Genomic DNA, 22,329 nt, shown 5'->3' with positions numbered 1-22,329 from the left:
CTGCAAAGATTGTAGGCAGATCTTTCTTGGACAACTACTCAGGTACCTTACCTGTAGAGAATAAGGGCAGAAATATGTAGAAACTCTTACCTAGTCAAGGGTGCTTAAGCGTTTTTTAAAACCTAGGAAACAAAATAATATTCAGAAGTGGTTTAGGCAAATACCTCCCTGACTTCTCTCCCTCCCTGATTCCTGAAAGCACAGTTAGACTTGGAAATTCTGACTTTGTAGCCTATCTCAATAAAGTGTAATTCTACTCTTAACTGTGGAGTTGATTTTCTGCTATCATTTTCCTAGTGTGGCTAATGTTGCCTCTATCTCTACAGCTAAAAAGACTTGTCAACATGAGCTATATTTAGGAACTAATTGTAAAAAGTAAATGCAAAAACTGCTTCCAGCTTGTAAAGGGAGAAAATGTTGCCAAAGGCAATACAACAGATCCATCAGGGAATTACATTAGAAGCCTCAAAATTGTGTTACATCAGAATCCTCACTCCCTTTCATTGGATTAGAACTGCACTATTGAAGGTGGTTTGTTAACACACAGGCAACATATGCAGTTTTCTTGCTCAGTTTGAAAACTCTGCTCTAAATCATACTATTATCAGTTGCACCTTCTGGAGAAAGTGATAAGGAGGCTAGAAATACTCCCCAAACCTTTAAAACCTCTGACTTTATTAACATATTTTTTTGAAGTGTGATTCTCTATCTGAACAAGAAAAGGGTTTACAGTACTAGAAAAAGAAAAAATCATATGGCAATGAAATGTATGAAATCATATAAGAAACCAGTATACTATCTTCTTTCTGGCTGCTAATAAAGTAACTACTCCCTTGTAAAGTCAACTGATACTCTTATCAGGGCAGCCACTTGGATAGAACGACCCTATCGAAAAATAGTCCAGAACTGAAAGATCAAGATAGGTATTTTGTTGTTTAAACATTTAGCGGGTCTCCGTGGAGAATTCACATAATTAATATATTTGCAACTTTCTTTAGGGGAGCTTCGTCCTTATTTTTTCAGCTATTTTTTAATTCTGGCCAAAGGTGAGAATTTCCAAGTGTCTCTACTCCGACACTCTCACTTTAGAAACGGCATTGGTGACTTTGCATCTGGCAAATCGATCCTATTAAACAACAACACAGTGCAGCCAATTCCTAGTCTACTAATTTCAGTCTCCCACGTCAGCCATGAGCAGAGTGGGAAATGCGGGTGTGCCACCTTCCTACATCTTCCATTCTGCAAACTATAAAATGCTTTTGGGGCAGCCTCCTGGATAACAATTAAGCTCGGGGTTCAATGGCCCTAAAAGGAAGGGGGAAGAGTGGCCGTGAGGTGTACTTGGGTGACGATGGGGAGCAATTCAGATGCCAGGAGGCTCGGGGGTCTCTGTTGCTGCACCCGATGGAAGGGGCAGGAAGAGTCGAGCCAAAAACTTCCCACGCTCTGCGGGTGTTGAGCGCTTCCTTCCTGCAACCCATAAGGGTGACAAGCGGCAGGAGGAAGGGGGCGAAGACAGATTGGAGTCGAGAGAGGAAGAAGTAGAAGGTGACCGCGCCTTAAGCCGGGCCTCTCCTCCGCCAGGGGCCTCTCGAAGTTGAGACGAATTGAGGCGGGAACCGTGGCTGCTGGAGGCGACATGAAATCGGGGCCTCTTGGAGCGACGCGGGGCCGTCCTCAGTTCCTGCTGCTGGTCTTGTGGGCGCTGCTGCTTCTGACCCACTCTTCGGAGGAAGAGAAGAAACGGAGTAAGCGTGGACCGAGGGGAGAGGGGACTTCGCATGGAATCCGGCGCTTGGGCTCGACTTGGAGTTTAATTCGGAGCACCGCTCCCGCGCCAAGATCTTGGCTTTTGAAGCATCCGAAGCTGGGTTTGGCGTAGGGTTGGGCAATTACAGGCGGAGCCAGGGGTCAATTTTGATGAAATGTTTGCTGCTTCTCTCTCTTTCTCTCGTTATCCCTCCCTCCCCCTCTCTTTCTTCCAAGCTCCTTTATTAAACATCTTGGACTGTTAATACTAATAGAAGTATTACTCGTATTAATTGCGGCTTTTTTCAACATGCTATAGAAAGGCTGAGGCAAGTTATCTCAAGGTGGCAAAATATTTTTTTCCTGACAGTTAGAACAGTTAACCAGTGGAACAACTTGCCTCCAGAAGTTGTGGGTGCTCCAACACTGGAGGTTTTTAAAGAAGAGATTGGACAACGATTTGTCTGAAATGGCATAGGGTTTCCTGCTTGTGCAGGGGGTTGGACTAGAAGACCTCCAAGGTCCCTTCCAACTCTGTTATTCTGTTATTAAGCAGGGCTGCAGCAAGACCCTAGAACAGGGGTCAGCAAACTGTGGTTCTGGAGCCGCATGTGGCTCTTTCCTCCCTCTGCTGTGGCTCCGTCACTGGTTGGTGCCACAATTTTGAGAGGAGCTTCTGGTGGGGGGGGGGGAGAGAAGCACAGTGCACCAGGAGAAAACTATGGCAAGGGGAGGGTTGTTTCCACAATTGATAGGGCTTTCGGTTATGACAGGTAGACGAAAAAGTATGCTGTGCTAGGAGGAGAGACTATGGTGGGGGAACTGAACTTCCGGTCAGCTCCAGAATTGAACAGGGGGCTTCCAGTTAGGACTTTTGGTTTAGGTTTGCCCTGCCCTAGAACAATGTGATTAAGCAACCAACATGTTGACCTCCATATGTGTTGTGAAGGCCAGTCATCTGCTGTCTGAATAATGCTGAGAAAGTATCTCTGGTCATGTGCAGAATGCATATGGATAAATAGCTCAAGAATGCATCAGATGTTCTATTGTTTTGGAGGGAAAACCCATCTATATAACAAATACATCCCCAGAATGAATTCTACTTTTTCATAACATTTTCCTGATATATTTATTCTAGTTTCCCCCAAACTTTCAATCATTCTTCTGTTCAGTGAGTAAAAGTACTATTAAAAAATACAATGGTCATTTCAACAGTGTCTCCCTTTTCAAACATGATGGGCCTAATCTTGATAGAAAGAAATTCTAAATATAACAATGGCAAATTATGTGGAGAGAGAGAGAGATGTTTGTGAACCATTGAGCTTGCCCAATATCTTCAAAATGAGGATGTTGTCTTCCAGCAAACGTTGAACGTTATTTCCTACATGCTAAAAAGTGGGTGGGAGCCACTCAGCACTTCATGCCAAGTTGCAAAATTTTCTTCTAGATATATTATGCAAACTTTCCAGTTTGCAAGATTTATATGGGGAGCTTCCAGCAGGCCCAGCCAGTTTATCTAGTAGTGAAGGATGCTGGGAGTTGTAGCTCACTAACTGAGGATGCCAAAATCCCCATTCCCTCTTCCTTGTTTCTTTAGGTGATTCTAAGGATTCCTTGTGCGTGCACCTTTTAAGCTGATTCTTTAGGTGATTCTAAGGATTCCTTGTGTGTGCACCTTTTAAGCTGATACTATTTTTCAATCTTAATGATTTCTGGATGTGTAGACTTCAAGTCCCAGAATTCTCAGCAACAAATATGCTGGCTAGGGAATTCTGGGAGTTGGTCCACATATACCAACCAAGTCTGAGAAATACTGGTGCAGACCATGCTTCTTCCAAATATGTTGGACTACAATTTAGCATGGATAGCCAGATAGTCTTTTGGCATGCTGATTGCTGATTTAAGAATCATAACCCAGTGCATTGTATTGTTAATAATTGTCACTAGCATATGATTTATTATCACAACAGTCTTATGAAATAACTTAGATTGCAATAAAGCAACTGGCCCATGAGGGATTGAATTTAGGTCTCCTCATCTGACAATCCTCATCAGAGAATCTCCCTTGTGTGTCTGCTAATTACATATTGGGTGCATTTCTCTTACTGCTTTATTAAAAATTTAATTTATTAAACTAAATCCTGCTTTTCATTGAGTCCAAAGCAGTGCACAGAACACTAAAAATTCTAACAATTTAAACCATTTTATTCTAATGCTTCTCTTCTTTGCTACTCTTTCCAGGTTCTCCTTGTTTTTCAGGTTTTCAGATTCACCTTATTCTTAGGATACTTCCCATCTTGATTTAATCCCCACTTTTGTTTTTTTGCAGAAAACACCAGAGATGTAATTTTTGATATTTGTGCTACTTGCCATGCAAATGCCACATGTATACAAAAAGATGGCAAAGATATCTGTGAATGCAACTATGGATTTATGGGAAATGGAATAACAATCTGCCATGGTAGGTGAATATTTACTATCCAATCTAGAGAGTTCTACAACAGTATGCTTTTAAATACACTGAAAATGAAAGACAGATGCGTGGATACATAGACCATTCTGCCTCCCATCCAGGGACAACAGTACAGGGATATCCATAGTTGTGGCCAGCATCAATCTTGGGTGTATGGATAATAGATCAAAAGTATACTTTAATCCTTGAGCTAAATGTACAAGTAGTGCTCAACTTACAACCATTAGTTTAGTGATCATTCAAAGTTACACTATCATTAAAAAAAACTGACATGATCAGTCTTCACACAACCATTACAGCATTCCCATGATCATGTGATCAAAATTTGGGTGCTTGGCACCTGGCATTTATTTATGACATGCTCACAATATATAAATAAATAAATAAATAAATAAATAAATAAATAAATATATATATATATATATATATATATATATATATATATATATATATATATATATATATATATATATATATATATATATACACATACATACATACATACATACATACATACATACATACATATATATATATATATATATATATATATATATATATATACACACATACATACATACATACATACATACACACACACACACACACACACACATATATATATATATGTTGTTAATTCATCATGATGGTAACAAAATAATATTGCCTACTTGCTCCAGGTTAGATGTATATGTATTATACTGACACATAATCAGGATATTTTCATCCATTATTAGAGTGGTAGAACAATATTATTTTTCTTATTATATAATGCTGTTTGGATTCTTTATTAATTTGATTAATCTCTGTCATATATTTTAAATATATTGTCAGATAAAAATGAATGTCTTTCTGGCATTTGCGGTGAACATGCTGTATGCCATAACACACACGGAAGCTACTACTGTGTTTGCCACGTAGGCTTCCAGCCTTCTAATAAACATGAAACATTTATTCCCAATGATGGCACAAAATGTATAGGTAAGTACTGCAACAATAAATCATTATTTTTTTCTGTTTTAATTTAATTTAAAGTGCAGTCTGTACAATTAGTTTTAGTTTTTGGCTATGGACTTTTTCATTGAGTATATTTTAAACTTTGTGAGCAAAATGCATTTGTGTCTGATTCTCTTAAAATCTCATATATAATAGATTAAACAGTGAATGTAGTGCAAGTTAAATTTACATCTGCAATATTTAGCAGAAGCAGTAAAATATACCCTGCTTGTATTGTATAGCATTGGCATTGCATGGATCATCTTTACGATCTTATACTTAAATCTGCTAAAATTAATATATTATTTATTCTTTGGATTTGTCAGAATAAACCACACTAAGTGTGCTTATTTCTTTTTACCTTATCAGTTCATCATTCTGTTCTTAAGATTTGCATTCCTCATATATCAGAAGCACATTTCTTGCTTTTACTGATTATCATTTATTAAAACATATCAAGTTAGAACACATTGGTTTAAAACTGCAGAAGGTGCACAATAACTTAAAAACCCATTTAATTTAATTTTTAATTTATTTTTTTCTTATATTACCAAGGAAAGCACTATTTTTCTCACAATAAATCTCAGTCTACTACAGATCTGAACCTAATAGGGAAGAGAACTATTCACGTGGGTAATAACTAAAAAAAATGAGATGGGAATGCCATTTCCTTCAGCTGCTTTTTTTCTCAAGCAGGTAAAGTTCTTTAATTCTTGCAACTTTGTTCATTCCTAGGCGTTCCAAGGATTTGATTCTGAGGAAAATGAGACTTGGTGTTTTATATTTTCTCTCAAGGAACCCTTCCCTCTCCACTTGATAGGTCAAACAGAAGTCAAAGAAGTCAAAACTCCACAGAAGTCAAAATATTTGGGGAGAAGCATCTCAAATTAATTTTTCCTTTCATTTTACTGCAGTTGTGGATTGTGGACCTCCACCTTATATTCCAAACACTCTGTCAGCTCCTGTGAATAAAACCACTTATGGAAACCAAATTCTTTATGTTTGTCAGCCTAATTATATCCTTAAAAGTGGAAACTCAACTGCGGTTTGCAATGCCAAAGGAAAATGGGAAGGTGCAGATATGGTGTGTAAAGGTAAAGAGCATTTGAAAAATCTATTGATAAATGTAATTGATCCAATGAGAGGAGTCTGTCAGTCCATTTGGAAAAAAAATGGTTCCTTTAAATCTCACAGAAATCAATGCCAACTTTATATAATTCCAAGATTTTCAGTGTTAGACCCACCCAGGATAACCATACAATGTCCCCCAAGCTCCCTAGATATTTTTTTAAAAGTTTACCTATTATTATTGGATTTTTATCCCGTAGAAGTTTTAAGATAGGGGTGTCCAACTTCCGTAACTTTAAGACTTGTGAACTTCCACTCCCAGAATTCCCCAGCCAGCTATACTCTTAAAGCCACAAAGCTTGGACATCCGTGTTTTAAGATATTGCACTAATCTTGGCTACTCGCTGTTGTTTGATTGTTTGCTGCTTAGGCTAGCCTAACACTAGCGCGAAGAAGAGATTTCTCCAAAATGTCTCCCGGAGAAGCAAACATTTTGAGCAGTTGACTTTGAGTTCAGTGCTGGCCATTAGACAGCATCTCTCTGGGATAATAGAGGCTTTTACCTTTCTCACAGGAGAAAATCTTGCCGCATTGGCAGGTTTGAATTAGAGGTGGATTCCTACCAGTTCGGACTGGTTTGGCCAAACTGGTAGTAATTTGGTGGCCTGGGTCGCTGGAACTGGCAGCACCTAGGCTTGCCACATCACCAAACCGGTTCTCCTCTGGGGCTGCCATCTTTTTATTCGCTTCTGTTCACATGCTCAGAATAATTTTCAGTGCAAAAAAATATTATTTTTTCACTTTTTAAAGGTTTTGCGCATGCACAGACCTTTTTATTTGCAAATGTTCATGAGCACAGAGTGTGCATCTGATGTGCGCCTGAGCAAAGCCAGCACATGTGCGCAAAATTTTTGAGGCACCGAGCCAGCAGTAATGCCGGCAGGAACCCACCCCTGGTTTGAATCTGTGCTGTCTCTGCAGGTCAAAGATAGCATTTTATTATTATTCCTTTTCTTTCTTCTCCTAGTTCACGCTGCCTAATGATACTATCAGTTATACCTTTTGTATTTATTTTTAAAAACAACTTTCACTGTGTTATTTTTAAATTAATTAATGAATGTCTCACTGTGTTCTCTGTTACTGTGACATACTGACCCAGGCTTGCTTGTTTACATACTGTTTTCATACTGTGTTTCAATTATATTCTCAGTGGTTTTCAGAAAATAAGAAAAAAAAAAATGTATATAAACACCCCCCCCCCCAACCTATAAAGCACAAAAGCTGCATAAAATACTTAATAGGATTAAAACTGTATCAAAAAAGCTTAAGGAAAAAAACATGCCTTCCTGATCCATTTTGAAAACAAATACATGTGCATAAATCTGCCTTCTCATACTGGTTATTGTTGTTTCACAACTACTCTATGATCTTTTTGGAATTTGTTTTTAGTAATAGACCCAGAGTGTTGTCAACTTATAAGATGTGCAAAACGGTTTTATGTGCAGCTCAGTTAAAATTTAGATGCTGCCTTTGTTTTGATGGATAATAGTTTTGTAGTTTTGTAGTTTTAGTTTTATTAGAATTTGTAGGCCGCCCTTTTCCCTGAGGGGACTCAGGGCGGCTCACATAAAACTAGGAAAGGGGGGGATACAGACAACAAAATAGAGACATATACTAAAAATAGTAGGCAACATCCATACAACATTCGGGAGGGGCAACTATCCTTATCCCCAGGCCTGACGGGCGAGCCAGTTCTTCAGGGCTGTGCGGAAGGCTTGGACGGTGGAGAGGGTACGAATCTCCACAGGGAGCTCATTCCAAAGGGCCGGGGCTACTGCTGAGAAGGCCCTCCTCCTTGTGGTTGCCAGCCGACACTGGCTGGCCGATGGGATACGGAGGAGGCCTAATCTATGTGATCTTATTGGTCGCAGGGATGTAATTGGCAGAAGGCGGTCTCTCAAGTATCCAGATCCACTGCCATGTAGGGCTTTATGGGTGATTAATAGCACCTTGAAGCGCATCCGGAGATCGACAGGTAGCCAGCGCAGCTCGCGGAGGATAGGTGTTATGCGGGTGAATCGAGGTACACCCGCAATCACTCGCGCGGCTGCGTTCTGCACTAGCTGAAGTCGCCGGATGCTCTTCAAGGGCAGCCCCATGTAGAGCACATTGCAGTATTCCAGCCTGGAGATCACTAGGGCCCGAGTGACTGTTGTGAGCGCCTCCCGATTCAGGTAGGGTCGCAACTGGCGCACCAGGCGAACCTGGGCGAATGCCCCCCTGGTCACAGCCGTTAGGTGGTGGTCAAATGACAGCTGCGGATCCAGGAGGACTCCCAAGTTGCGAACCCTCTCTGAGGGGTATACAATTTGACCCCCCAGCCTGAGTGATGGTATACTAGTCAGATCTTTGGGAGGAAAACACAACAGCCACTCGGTCTTTTCTGGGTTGAGCACAAGCTTGTTAGCCCTCATCCAGCCCATAACGGCCTCAAGACCCCGGCTCATCACATCTACCGCTTCATTGAGTTGGCACGGGGCGGACAGATACAATTGAGTATCGTCCGCATATTGATGGTATCTAATCCCGTGCCTGCGGATGATCTCTCCCAGCGGTTTCATGTAGATGTTGAATAGTAGGGGGGATAAGACCGAACCCTGAGGCACCCCATAATTTAGGGGCCTAGGGGACGATCTCTGCCCCCCCACTAACACCGACTGCGACCTGTCCGAGAGGTAGGAGGAGAACCACAGCTGAGTCTTGACCACCATTTGTCGGCTGTGACCAGGGGGGCATTTGCCCAGGTTCGTCTGGTGCGCCAGTTGCGGCCCTACCTGCACCCCATAATTTAGGGGCCTAGGGAGGCTCTCACAACAGTCACTCGAGCCCTTGTGATCTCTAGGCTGGAATACTGCAATGTGCTCTACATGGGGCTGCCCTTGAAGAGCATCCGGCGACTTCAGCTAGTCCAGAACGCGGCCGCGCGAGTGATCATGGGCGCACCACGGTTCGCCCATATAACACCAATCCTCCGTGAGCTGCGCTGGCTACCTGTTGATCGTCGGGTGCACTTCAAGGTCTTACTCACCACCTATAAAGCGCTCCATGGTAGTGGATCTGACTATTTGAGAGACCGCCTCCTGCCAATTACCTCCCTGCGTCCCATCAGATCGCATAGAGTAGGCCTCCTCCGAATTCCATCCGCCAGTCAGTGCCGACTGGCGACTACGCGGAGGAGAGCCTTCTCAGTTGCAGCTCCGACATTATGGAACAACCTCCCCGTGGAGATCCGTACCCTCACCACAGTCCAGGCCTTCCGCACAGCCCTTAAGAACTGGCTATCCCGTCAGGCCTGGGGATAGGATTACTCTCACCCCGCCCGAATGTTGAGTGAATGCTGTGTTTTTATGACCAATTTCCTTTCAATCACGTTTCCTTTCTTTTTAAGTCTTGTCTTGCACTCCCTTCCCTTTATTGTTGTAAGCCGCCCTGAGTCCCCTCAGGGAAAAGGGCGGCATATAAATTTGCAATAAAACTAAAACTAAACTAAAACTAAACCACCGTAGCACGGTGCCTCCCACTCCCACCTCCCGCAGTCGTCGCAGAAGGATACCATGGTCGACGGTATCGAAAGCCGCTGAGAGGTCAAGGAGGACCAGGATGGAGGAATGTCCTTCATCTCTGGCTCTCCAGAGATCATCCATCAATGCGACCAAAGCTGTTTCTGTGCTGCAGCCGGGTCTGAAGCCTGACTGGAAGGGGTCTAGGTAGTCTGCTTCCTCCAAGGACCGTTGGAGCTGGAAGGCCACCACCTTCTCAACAACCTTCCCCAGGAAGGGAAGGTTGGAGACAGGGCGATAACTATTAAGGACAGCTGGATCCAAAGATGGTTTCTTTAGGAGGGGTCTCACCACCGCCGCTTTCAGTGCGGCGGGGAAGTTCCCCTCCCGAAGGGAGGCGGTCACAACCGCCTGGATCCAGCCTCGTGTCACCTCACTGCAGTTCGTGACTAGCCATGAGGGACACGGATCCAGAACACAGGTGGAGGCACTTACAGCTCTCATGGCCTTGTCCACATCCCCGGGGGTAACATCCTGAAACTCAACCCAGAGTTGTTCTACTTGATCCCCCTGTGTCTCGGCTGGAGCTGCGGGGATGGAGTCCAAGTCCGACTGAAACCGAGCAATTTTGTCCGCGAGGAATTGGGCATACTCTTCAGCTCTGCCCTGCAAGGGTTCCCCCGTCTCCCTTTTGTTCAATAGGGAGCGGGTTATCCTAAACAGGGCGGCTGGACGGGACTCAGCGGATGCAACCAGGGTGGCTATATGTGATCTTTTTGCTGCCCTAGGTGCCCTGGTGTATTCCCTGGTGCAGGTGGTTACCATTGCTCGGTTCGATTCGGACTTATCGGACCTCCAACGGTGCTCTAGGCATCTCCTCCGGCGCTTCATCTCCCGGAGTTCCTCGGTAAACCAAGGAGGTCTCCGGGATCCGCTGCCTCGGAGGAGCCGCAGTGGCGCAATCCGGTCGAGGGCCTCCGACGCTGCCGAGTGCCACGCAGCAGCCAGAGTCTCGACCGGACTGTGGGCGAGAGTGTCAGGAATAACCCCAAGCTCTGTCTGGAACCTTAACGGCTCCATAAGGCGCCTGGGGCGGAACCACCTGGTCGGTTCCTCCTCCCTACAGTGGGGGTTTGGCCTCCGGAAGTCGAGCCTCAGTAGGCAGTGGTCTGACCACGACAGGGGTATGATGTCACTCCCCCTCAGACCAAGATCACAAATCCACTGCTCCGAGAGAAATACAAGGTCAAGCATGTGTCCCGCTGAATGGGTTGGGCCTCGAATTACTTGGGTCAAGCCCATGGCTGTCATGGAAGCCATGAACTCCTGCGCCCCATCAGAGCTTTCACCGAGCGACGGCAAATTAAAGTCCCCCAGGACCATCAACCTAGGGAACTCAATTGCCAGCTCGGCTACCGACTCGAGGAGCGAGGGGAGGGCTGCTGCAACGCTGTTGGGAGGCAGGTACGTTAGCAGCAGACCCACTTGACCCTTGAGGTCCAACTTTAACAGCAATGACTCACACCCGACAATCTCCGGAGCAGGGACCCTACGAGGAACTAACGACTCCCGGATAACGGCGGCCACACCCCCACCCCTTCCCTGGGCTCTTGGCTGATGTAGCACCTGAAATCCTTCTGGGCACAGCTCTACAAGGGGGACTCCTCCCTCTGGGCCCAGCCAGGTCTCAGTAATACATGCCAGGTCTGCCCTCTCGTCTAAAATTAAGTCCCGGACGAGAGGAGCTTTATGGACAACAGACCTGGCATTTAGCGACAACAGCCTGAGACCAGGGTCCTGACTACTCACACCATCTGGTCTTGGAGTGGGACTCCTAGGGCCGGAAGGAGGGATCTCTGCAATATAGCGAACCCTCCTTCCCCGGTAATGGCCTGCCCTAAAGTCCCCGCCGTATCTGCCCCTCCCTGTTACGACCGCAATACCCCGACCCTCTCCTGTGTCTCTGGTCCCCTCAGCCACCCCCATCGCCCCCGCCATCTCCGGCAGGCCCTCCGAATCATACATACTCAAACACTCCCCCAAACAATCCCCACGTGATAGTTAAAAAACACAAAAATACAACAATAATGGCAATAAAAGTGGGATCATTCATTCAATTACATACATACCTCTAGCATATCCCATACAAAGTAAGAAGAAAAAGAGGAAGAGAAAAGAAGGAAAAGATAGATTGCGCAGTTGACTAGAGTGCGAGTCCGGGCAGAGCCAAGTGGCTCTCAGTAATCGAGATGGTTAAAATAGTTACAATAATTAGCGTCCAGTTATGGTCCAGAGTAGGTATACAGGGGCGTAAATCGCGTCCCCCTCTTCTACAGGTCTGAATAGGTCCAAAGAGTCCGGAACAATTGAGGAAAACAGGGGGCCTTCTTCCGCAAGCGCTGTCCCAAATGGAGGTCCAGGGATAATAGCAGGTGGTAATGCTGATAGTGCTTAAAGCCAGATGGAACTGAGCTGGTGGGTCTAAAAGTTCAAAGTCCGCGACCAGAGGTGGCCAGGAGTTAAAGTGCCACAATAGAGGGGCGTCAGATGGCAGGTGGAAAACGCAAGGAAAAACCTCACCATACCAAGGGAGGGCAAAGAATAAAATGCGTCCAGAGGGCCACTTGACCAAGCAGGGGCAAAGGAAGTGAGGCTGAATAGTAAAAGGAGCCGTCCGGGGGGGCCGATGTAACGTCAGAAAAAACCGCCCCTCCAATCTGCTCAGTCCCCACATTAGTTCAATTCGTCCTTTCTCCCTCCGGAGCAATAATGATCTTACAGAGTCCCAGTGAGGCAGCTCAATAAACAGGATGAAAACGCCCAGATCGTCGAAAAACGCTACCGTTTCAGCAAACGTGGCGCCGCCCCCCCCACCGAGAAATATAAGCAGCTCACGGCTTACAGACCAAGGTTGTGCAGTCCGGGGTCGCCCAAAAGCAGCGACCCCCGCAAAGGTCTGGGCTGCTTCAGCTGGTTCTCTCTCCCTTTCAAACCTGATGAAATCGTCTAGGGCGCTGGGAGACGCCGACATAACGCCGCCGCCCCCCACCGCCGAACAACGCAGGCCGCTCCCAGCAAGCAGAACAGACCTCCGGAGTTGTCCAGTCCGGGGTCGCCCAGAAGCGGCGACCCCCGCCAAGGTCTGAGCTCGTCGGGTCCCCCGGATTCCGGACATCCCCAGGACCCTCCTCGAGACTCGGAGTTGTTCAATTTTCGGCTTTTTTCAGCGTTTGCTCGCCTCGTCAAAACGGAGCAGAACGCCTGGGCGCCATCTTCCGGTCTCGCACATGCGCAGGAGTCCCTGCGTTATGTTATCCAACATCTTCTTAGTTCACTTCACAGTGGCCCTATTTCTTGGAGTATTTCCTACACCCTTTCAAATGTTGTGATGATTCATAACATTAACTTTTTAATAATGGTTAACAGTTTATTGATCCAAATATGACAGACTGCCTGAACTGAAAATGATTCTTTCCCAAGCATAATTCTCACAGAGTTCTCTTTAGCAAGATTTATTCAGATGAAAAGAATAGGGATATAAGAATTCCAACAAGGGAACTAATTTTTCAATGTGGAACCAATTTCTTTTAGTATATATTAGGAAAAAGACTTTTGAATCTCTTTCTCACAGCCTTATTGTGAACTGAAAGCATGATAGCTCCCTTTCTTGATAACCGAGAAGTCTACAGCTGGCTGTTTACATAGTAGTCATTTGAATCTTTATCAGTCTGAGAACCAATTTTTACACAAGTTGTGGTTAATCACCACAGAAATGAATTTTCCCAATACCTAATTATAGCTATATTAGAAGAGAGAGGACTATTAAAACATAATAGGTATTTCATAACATGGTATCTGAATATGGCTAAGCTACTTTCAGAATATTTCCTGCAGCTTTCTGAAACTCTTTATACTATTTTGTATTGAAGTAATGGGTATAACAATATAACTGACCTTTTAGAATTGAATCTCCTCTTTCAGAAACCTTCTGAGACTGTACACCCTAGTCCAGTAGTTCATATTGCCATCATTTCTACTCTATTGTATGCCTATCCTGTCATCTTCCCTCTAATTGTGACACTTAGGGTTCTCTGTTTTTCTGCCACCTGTTAAGGTGACTAAAAGGTAAAAATGGGAAAAGAAACAAGATTAGAAGAGTCACAGTTTCTAGATTATATAAGAGCCTTGGCACAGTGATTAGAATGCAGTATTGCAGACTGACTGCCGATAGCCTGGAGTTCAATCCTGACTGGCTCAAGGTTAACTCAGCCTTCCATCCTTTTGAGGTCGGTAAAATGAGGATCCAGATTGTTGGGGGCAATAGGCTGACTCTTGTAAAACTGCTTAGAGAGAGTTGTAAAGCACCGTGAAACGATATATAAGTCTAAGTGCTATTGCTATATTTCAGACCACAAGATATTAATGAAGAAAACAATAAATCATCTTGGTCACATCCTAAGGGAGGAATAGAAAGGAAAACTGAGTTTACCTAAAATTTATTATTTCTGTAAGAAATAAACAGAGACAATAAGGGCTTACAAGCAACACACAAAGAGGTATATTCTAACACACTTTTCTGCCTTAGATGTCTGCATATTTCCCTGAATTTTAATCAAAATTTCAGAAAAGCTGTGTTAGTTATGTGTTTTTCCTAGCCCTGATACCCAACTCCTCATTTTGTTCTCTGCTCTAATTCTGCTTCAAGATTTAAAATAATCAGTGAGATTCCTAGGTGTGGTTCTATGGTGGACCAGTTGCCTCCAAAGTAGTAGATCAGTGAAGTGAACACTGCCAGCAGTGATTTCTGGTCAGTGAAAGTCTTTCCAGATAAAGGAGAACAGGAGAGATCGCCCATCTGAGCTCCAAACGGCTACTCCTCTGCAGGAGATTGCAGGATGGAAGTCTTGCTGTTTCTCATGAGTAGCTGGGGGCCATCGCCCTCGTACTCGCTATAAACGGCTTTTTATCAATTATCTTTTTTTTCTCTTTAGTAGAGAGGGAGGGTTGAAAACTGATTCCTTGTCTACTGGCCATGAGTGCACAAGGGTGCTCGTAGGCTGTGCCTCACTTGTGGATGTGTATTGAGAATGTCTGTAATCTGAGAAGATGGATTCTGTTCCTGAGCTAACAGCTTTTGCAAGCTGCAGACAGAAAACATACCCCCTCTTAAAAGAGACATAATAGGTCAACTGGCTTTAACTTTTAGGAGTACCTATGAAGTAGACAATCATGCTTAAACCTGACATGAACACATTATACAGAGAATATGCCAATCGAGGAACATGTGTGCTAGACACTTTCCCTGCATTACTGGATCCATTTTGCCCCACAATTTCATTGCGTTGGCAAGGGTCTATTTATGTGAAATTAAGTACATAAGTCAATATAATATATAGATTCTTATTAAACTATTTGATATGCATTCAATTTTCAATACTCATATTTTTGTTTTATCTCCTGTCCCTTTAGAAATAGACTGTGGAAAACCACCGTGGCTGCCAAATGCAGACATTATCTGGAATAACAGCACAACTTTAGGGAGCACCGTATACTATAAATGCAAGGATGGATTTCAGTCTTTTGGAGAACATAATTTTTCACAATGTAAAATATCTCGCAAATGGGAAAACATTACTTTTGAATGCAAGGGTAAATATATTATCTGTTACTTTTATTCAAATATTCTTTATGGGTAAATAAAATCAAATAACAGCTCCATTCGATTCCTTTTCTGCAGCCTCTGGAGCCCCTTCTTACCATACTGTCTAAAATTGGTGACACAATTTTGAAAGAAGTAATGCTGAAAACTACAGCATATATTCTAATGTAGGGCTAATATTTTGAATATATAAAAATACCCTCCTCAATAGGAAAAAATAGAAAATTCATTGCCCTCTAGATAGTGACATGATCTTGCCCCCATCCTTTCTATTGTAATGGTACCAGAAGGTTGCTTTTACATCATAAATACAATTTTCTTTCTGAGGAAAAAGTCTCATTATTATTGTCAAGTTGTTCATTCCTGATAACCCAACCAGTAACTAGTTTAGAATCAGAATGGTTATACGAAAAGTACTTTTTCGGTAGATGATTCTAATCCCCTCCATTCTAATGGCTGATTCATTGTTTCCACTTTTATCTTTGGATGTAGGCAGATGTTCCTTATCCAGATAACCATATTTTCCTGCCAACATTATAATAATTGTTTAGAGTTTAGAGTTTAGAGAGTTTAGAGTAATTTATTTATATGCCGCCCTTTTCCCTGGGGGGACTCAGGGCGGCTTACAACTCGAAAGGGGAGGGAAACAAACAATTGACACATAAGACAATACATCATTAAAAGCACAACATTCATACTATTCGGGTGGGTTACAGTCTTTAATCCCAGGCCTGTCGGGATAGCCAGTTTTTAAGGGCTGTGCGGAAGGTCTGGAGGGTGGTGAGGGTACGAATCTCCACGGGGAGATCATTCCATAGGGTCGGAGCTGCCACCGAGAAGGCTCTCCTCCGTGTAGTTGCCAGTCGACATTGACCGGCAGATGGGACTCGGAGGAGGCCTAATCTATGGGATCTAATTGGTCGGATGGAGGTAATTGGCAGTAGGCGGTCTCTCAAGTTTAACTGTTAAGCATTAACTATTGCAACATCTACCCAGTGAATGTAAGTGTTTGCAGCATGGAAGCCTTCACATATACAACTGTTCATACACTATATCCTCCATCACTTCACATGAAACCCAATGTGGCTTCAGTGCTGCAGACATTTATGCTGAATGTATGTGTATTTGCCACCTGTAGCCAGTGTCACTGAAATGACACTGGTTGCAGGGGAGTTTATTTGGTGTTTTTGATGGTTCCAAATAACAAATGACTAAATGAGGCTAATATTAGGGTCATCACATCTGGGCTGGACAGTGGTGTACCTTTCATAGATATTATTCATTTTACTTATTATCTTGTTTCTATTTTATCCTTAAAAACCAATCCCTAAAGCAGGAAGCTTATTCTTCTCTAAAGCTGATTATAATCAGATTTAACAGATAAACAGAGTTAGAAGGGATCTTATAGGTCAGTGATGGCAAACCTTTTTTGGCTGCCGTGCTAAAAGCGGTGGGAGCACAGAGGGGTCATGCGCTGACATGCCACACCCATAATGCTATATGCATGTACCCCCTTGCGTGACCGAATGCGCGTGATCAGGAGACACCCCCCCCGCTTTTGCCGTGGTTTTTTTGCCTTCCCCAGGCTCCAGAGGCTTTCTAGGAGCCTGGGGAGAGCGAAAACAGCCTCCCCGCCCCCGATGTCCTCCGGAGGCTTCAGGAGCTTCCCTGAAGCTCTGGAGGGCAAAAAATGGACTATGGGGAACCCGGAAGTTTGGGAATGGTGACTTCCGGTTTGTCTGTAGGGCCGATTTTCGACCTTCAGAGCCTTCAGGGAAGCCTCCGGAGGGCAACAAACGGACTTACAGACAAACTGGAAGTCACTTCTGGTTAGCTCATAGGGCCAGTTTTTGCCCTCCGGAGCCTTCAGGGGCCTTCAGGAGGGCAAGCAAGCAAACCGGAAGTCACTCCTGAAGGCCCCTGAAGTCTCAGGAGGTTGAAAATCAGCCCTATAGGGGAAAAAAAACTTTGGAAATGAAAAATGATATATTTATGCCTTAATTGAAAAAAGCAAATGATGATATAATTATGCTGTGAAATAATCTAATAATGACACAATGAAGTATTAATATAAGGTCTGGGGATATAATGTATAAGGTTAAGAACTTATAATGATATTTCGCTGCTGATAAAGCAATTCTAATAGGGGAACAAATGAAAACTGGTATATATAGGCAGCGATGCTTTGTTGAAAAATGAAGGAATAAGATCTCTGTTTGAAGGTATGAAATGCAAGGTTAACAATAAATAGAAGTATACTTTCTGGGGAAAAATAATGCTAATGTTAACTGAATATATATTGTAGAATGAAAATGAGGCCTTTAGTTATATTAGATGAAATATTTGAGACGGTAAATATTATTTGAAGATGCAGAGGTTAAAACAATTGTAACCAAACGACATGCTGCATGTGATGATGGTTTTTTTTTCTTTTTTTTCTTTTTTGTCTCCCCCCTCCCTTTTTTTAAAAACCCTAGGTTATTGTGGTGTCTATTAAATATACAACAGAGAGATACGGGATGTATAAACGTAGTAGGGATGCACCTGTGATCAAATGACATATTGTATGTGATGATGGGGTGGTTTTTTTTGTCTTCCCCCCCCTTTTTTTCTCTCCTTTTCCCATTGTTTTTATTCTATTGTTATGTGATGTTGTCTATGTAATAAAAAATAAAATTTTATATAAATATAAAAAAAGAAAATCAGCCCTATGGACAAACCAGAAGTCACGATTCCAAAATTTCTGGGTTCCCAGTAGTGCCAATTTTTGACCCCCGGAGCCTTCAGGGGCCTTCAGGAGGGCAAAAAACGGCATGCTGGTCAGCTGACAGGGCATCGCCTTGCGTGCCCTAACAAATGGCTCCGCTTGCCACCTGTGGCACACGTGCCACAGGTTCGCCATCATGGTTATAGGTCATCTAGTCCAACTCCCCACTCAAGCAGGAGACCCTACATCATTTCTGGCAAATGGCAATCCAATCTCTTCTTGAAAGTCTCAAGTGATGAAGCTTCCACAACTTCCGAAGACAAGCTGTTCCATTGGTTGATTGTTCTCATTGTCAGAAAGTTCCTCCTTATTTCTAGGTTGAATCTCTCCTTGGTCAGTTTCAATCCATTATTTCTTGTCTGGCCTTCAGGTTCTTTGGAAAATAGCTTGACCCCCTCCTCTCTGTGGCAGTCCCTCAAATATTGGAACACTGCTATCATGTCTCCCCTGGTCCTTCTCTTCACTAGCCTAGCCATGGCCAGTTCCTGTAACAGTTCTTCGTATGTTTTAGTCCCCCGTCCCCTAATCATCCTGGTTGCTCTCCTCTTCACTTTTTCTAGAGTCTCAACATCTTTTTTATAGTGTGCTGACCAAAACTGGATGCAGTACTCTAGGTGTGGTCTTACTAGGGCTTTGTAGAATGGTATTAGTACCTCACTTGGTCTTGATTATATCCCTCTGTTAATGCAATTTAGGACTGCATTGACTTTTTTGGCTGCTGCTGCACACTGCTGGCTCATATTTAGCTGGTAATAATCCATTGATAAAAAGTAATCCATTGATTGGGAATTAGAAGGGAGTTTTATAGTAGTGGCCTCTCTACCTCATCCTGCTTGTCACAATTAGTGGGAGTTTGGGACAAATTATAGAGCACAGTCTAAACATTGGGGTCTTTAAAAGAATCCATTTAAAATAAAGGAATAAATCCTCCTGATGTAGTACAATATTGCAAAATGTATTTCTTAATAAAAATTCCTTCTTTTCCCATTTAGAAATCATTTGTGGCCAACCTCCTGTACTGTCTTTCTCAAACGTGATATGGAATGGGTCTACTCATCCAGGAAGCACCGTAGAATACAACTGCATGAAAGGTTTCTATTCCATGGGGACAAAAAGTCATTCTGTTTGCACCAGAAATGGATCTTGGGAAATGTTGGATTTAAGATGTAAAAGTAAGTGCCTAATGAAATCCTCAGTGTGATTTCTCTAGTCATGTATATGATTTATTTTATTTCGTTGTTACATTCATAGTGTTACAGTGGGAATATCACTCTGAAAACAGAAGGAGAACAGTATTACAGATGTTTCCTGATCTAAGAACAGAAGCGATTTGTTTGAATTCCCCAAATATCTGAGCTATAATTTCAAATTTTTCTGAGATCTTCCAGTTCCCCAGAGTTCATTTAGAGTAGACTGTGTGTGCGTGTGTGCATGTGTTTCATCAGCTGACAGCACATGGCTGTTCTTTTTAGATTCAGAAGCTAAGCTACGTTAGACCTGGTTATTGCTTATTCTCACCAGAGAATTCCAGGATTTGGAGGCCAGATTGTGGAATAGAAAAGATATTCTGAAAAGAAAATGCATGGATGAATCCGTATTAATAGTCAAACATTGAGCTTGACTTGAGGATATATCTATCTTTTATTTTGAACATCTGAAAGGTGGTGACTTCATTGGCCAGTTTAGGAAAGGCAGGTCTATACAGACTCAAATTAAGATGCATAAGGACATAATAACTTATACATGTAAAAACAAAAAGTTTCTTGACAAACATTGTAGAATTAGAAGTGAATGTTTAGAACAATCCCTCCCTTAATCTGATGCTATATAATATATTGAATTATAAAAAGCAGCTATCAGATTAGGTTGTAATTATTTTTTTTAAAAACCTACCGGTTTTTTATTTGGTAATTAATTATAGCATAGAGTCTCAAATTATAAATAACTATCCTAAGGACAGGGTTCGTAACCCTTAGTTACTAGTTTTTTCTGTGGAGATTGATTTCTACTGTGATCTACTGTAGAGGGGACCACTGTTAAACTACAGTGAAATGAAGTATATTATCTATGACACATTTGCCATCCCAAGTTTCCCCCCAATAATTTTATTAAAAATTACATTTAAGAAATAAGGAAAATAATAAAAGCTAATTCAGGAATACATACACACATATATACAAAGAGGAAAAATTGAGGGGGGGGGGAACTCTTCCCCCTTCATTCCTAGCAAGCATAGGCAAAATTAACATCTTATCACTGTCTCTTAAAATACAAGACACTTCTTCATTGGATTACCTGACCTGATTTTCTATAAACCCATCTGTAAATTTTCAATTACTCTTATTAATCAGAAAAATCCACTAAGACTTAACAGAAATAACAACTTAAAATATTTATATTTCCCTACTTTGGCAAATTCCCCCTAACTATCTCTTCTAATACTCAAAGCCGAATCCCAATTAACAATTAAATATTGTAAAAAATACTTTTACAAGTTAATCCATTCCACTTTGTTAAACATTACCAAAACTAAAACTCATCATCCAATCCCTGTCCAAAAAGTCCCCCTTTAAAGATCACCAGAATTAACAGGCCATTATTTTAATGGCAATCTCTCCAACAAAATGCCAACATCTACGAGTCTCTTCTCTCAGAATTTTTGTAATCCTCATTAAAATCCTTTTGCAGTTCCACTGAAACAGCTTCAGGAAATTCCACAAAGTCCAATGTAAAAAATAATACACATTCTTCTTTTGTTTTATGTTTCATGTATCTTTTTGATTTTTTAATTCATAATTCAATTTCATTTGTAAATCCAGTATTTCTATCCCTTTCTTATAAGGTGTAGTTTTTAAATTCCCTTAAAGTCTATTTCAATTTTATTTAATAGAGTTTCTTCCTTTTCAATAGTACCTTTTGGTTCCATTATAAATTTAATAGCTCTTCTTGCACCCAAACATAAAATTTCCAATAAAATTTCCCTTAAAGCCATCTAAATGTTTGATTTTGTCACAAAGTCACCCTTCTTCTTAATCTCTTTATAACACTAGTTTGAAAAGGATTGTTAAATTTTTAATGGTACAGTTTTGGGGTCTTGCATTTTAATAGAACAGTACTGGCATCCAGTGGCCTTTTTTATTAACAGCATACATATGATAAATCTAGTATTGCAGATTGACACTAAACTGGGCCCAGGGACATAATATAAAGTTAAGAGAATAAGATTCCTCTGGCGCTCCAATATCTTGCAAGAGCTTCATTTTCAGTAATTCACAGAGGAAACCTTTTGGTTCACATTCATTGTGATGGGGGAAACTGAGGCTTATATTTTGCCATATGTATATCTGTGCCTATTGGAGCTCCTTTTTGATCTGGAAGAAATTGTGGAGTTTGATATCATGTATTAGATTAGTGATTTAGAAAATTAGAATTAATTACTTATGAACTGAAGCATAATGTGCTTTTAAGTAATGTGTTTAATGCATGTTGCATTTAAATATTATTAATTGGCATTATAGCTTCATCTTTATTCCTTTTTTGTTGTTTAATCTGGTTTTTGATTTTCAGTAAAGTACACTTGAACTTTGTATTCCTAAATATGGAAATAATTTGAAGTGGTTTTCCAAACTCTTGTAGTATCTGTAGACCGGCACCGGGATGAGGCATGCTGGAAACCAGGTCATGCAAACAAGGGAAGCCCCACCTGAGAGATGTATCTGTGGGATGCAGCCCCCATCTGGGGGATGAAACCCCATCTGGCGGGGGATGTGAAACCATACCCCCTCTGGTCCAAAGAAACACCTCTCCACAGAACCAGCCTTTGCTTCCCAAAAGGTTGGGGACTGCTGATCTAAGACATATTTCTTATGTGAGGGGAGAAAGAAAAATGCTATTTATGGGCCTTAAAATCAGATGGGGTGTTTTTTATTTTAATATATAAATATAATACATAGTACATTCTCAAAGCAGGATATGAACCTGGATTTAAAATTAACATGGCATTTTCTCTCTAATTTTGCTGAGATATCAGCTTGTGGAAAAAGTAAAAGTAAAATTT

At 42.1% G+C, this 22,329-nt stretch overlaps 1 protein-coding gene across 3 annotated transcripts in view; it reads left to right on the top strand.

Moving 5' to 3' along the window:
* Nucleotides 1-1,578: 1,578 nt before the first annotated feature.
* The window catches only part of SUSD1 (sushi domain containing 1), a 43,712-nt gene continuing 22,961 nt past the window's right edge, over nt 1,579-22,329 (top strand). For all 3 annotated transcript variants that reach the window (XM_087716168.1, XM_087716167.1, XM_087716169.1), the window contains exons 1-6: nt 1,579-1,748; nt 4,079-4,210; nt 5,057-5,203; nt 6,133-6,312; nt 15,316-15,495; nt 19,265-19,444. In XM_087716168.1, coding sequence (XP_087572294.1) covers nt 1,640-1,748; nt 4,079-4,210; nt 5,057-5,203; nt 6,133-6,312; nt 15,316-15,495; nt 19,265-19,444 — 928 coding nt within the window. In that variant the 5' untranslated portion in view covers nt 1,579-1,639. The remainder of the gene's footprint in view (nt 1,749-4,078; nt 4,211-5,056; nt 5,204-6,132; nt 6,313-15,315; nt 15,496-19,264; nt 19,445-22,329) is intronic.

The sequence above is a fragment of the Thamnophis sirtalis genome, unplaced genomic scaffold (genome assembly GCF_051295495.1).
Source record: "Thamnophis sirtalis isolate CommonGarterSnake01/CBP01778 unplaced genomic scaffold, rThaSir2_p1.2 scaffold_5, whole genome shotgun sequence".
NCBI lineage: Eukaryota > Metazoa > Chordata > Lepidosauria > Squamata > Natricidae > Thamnophis > Thamnophis sirtalis.
Note: the sequence above shows the minus strand (reverse complement) of the source record. Positions and strands in the feature narration are given on the sequence as shown.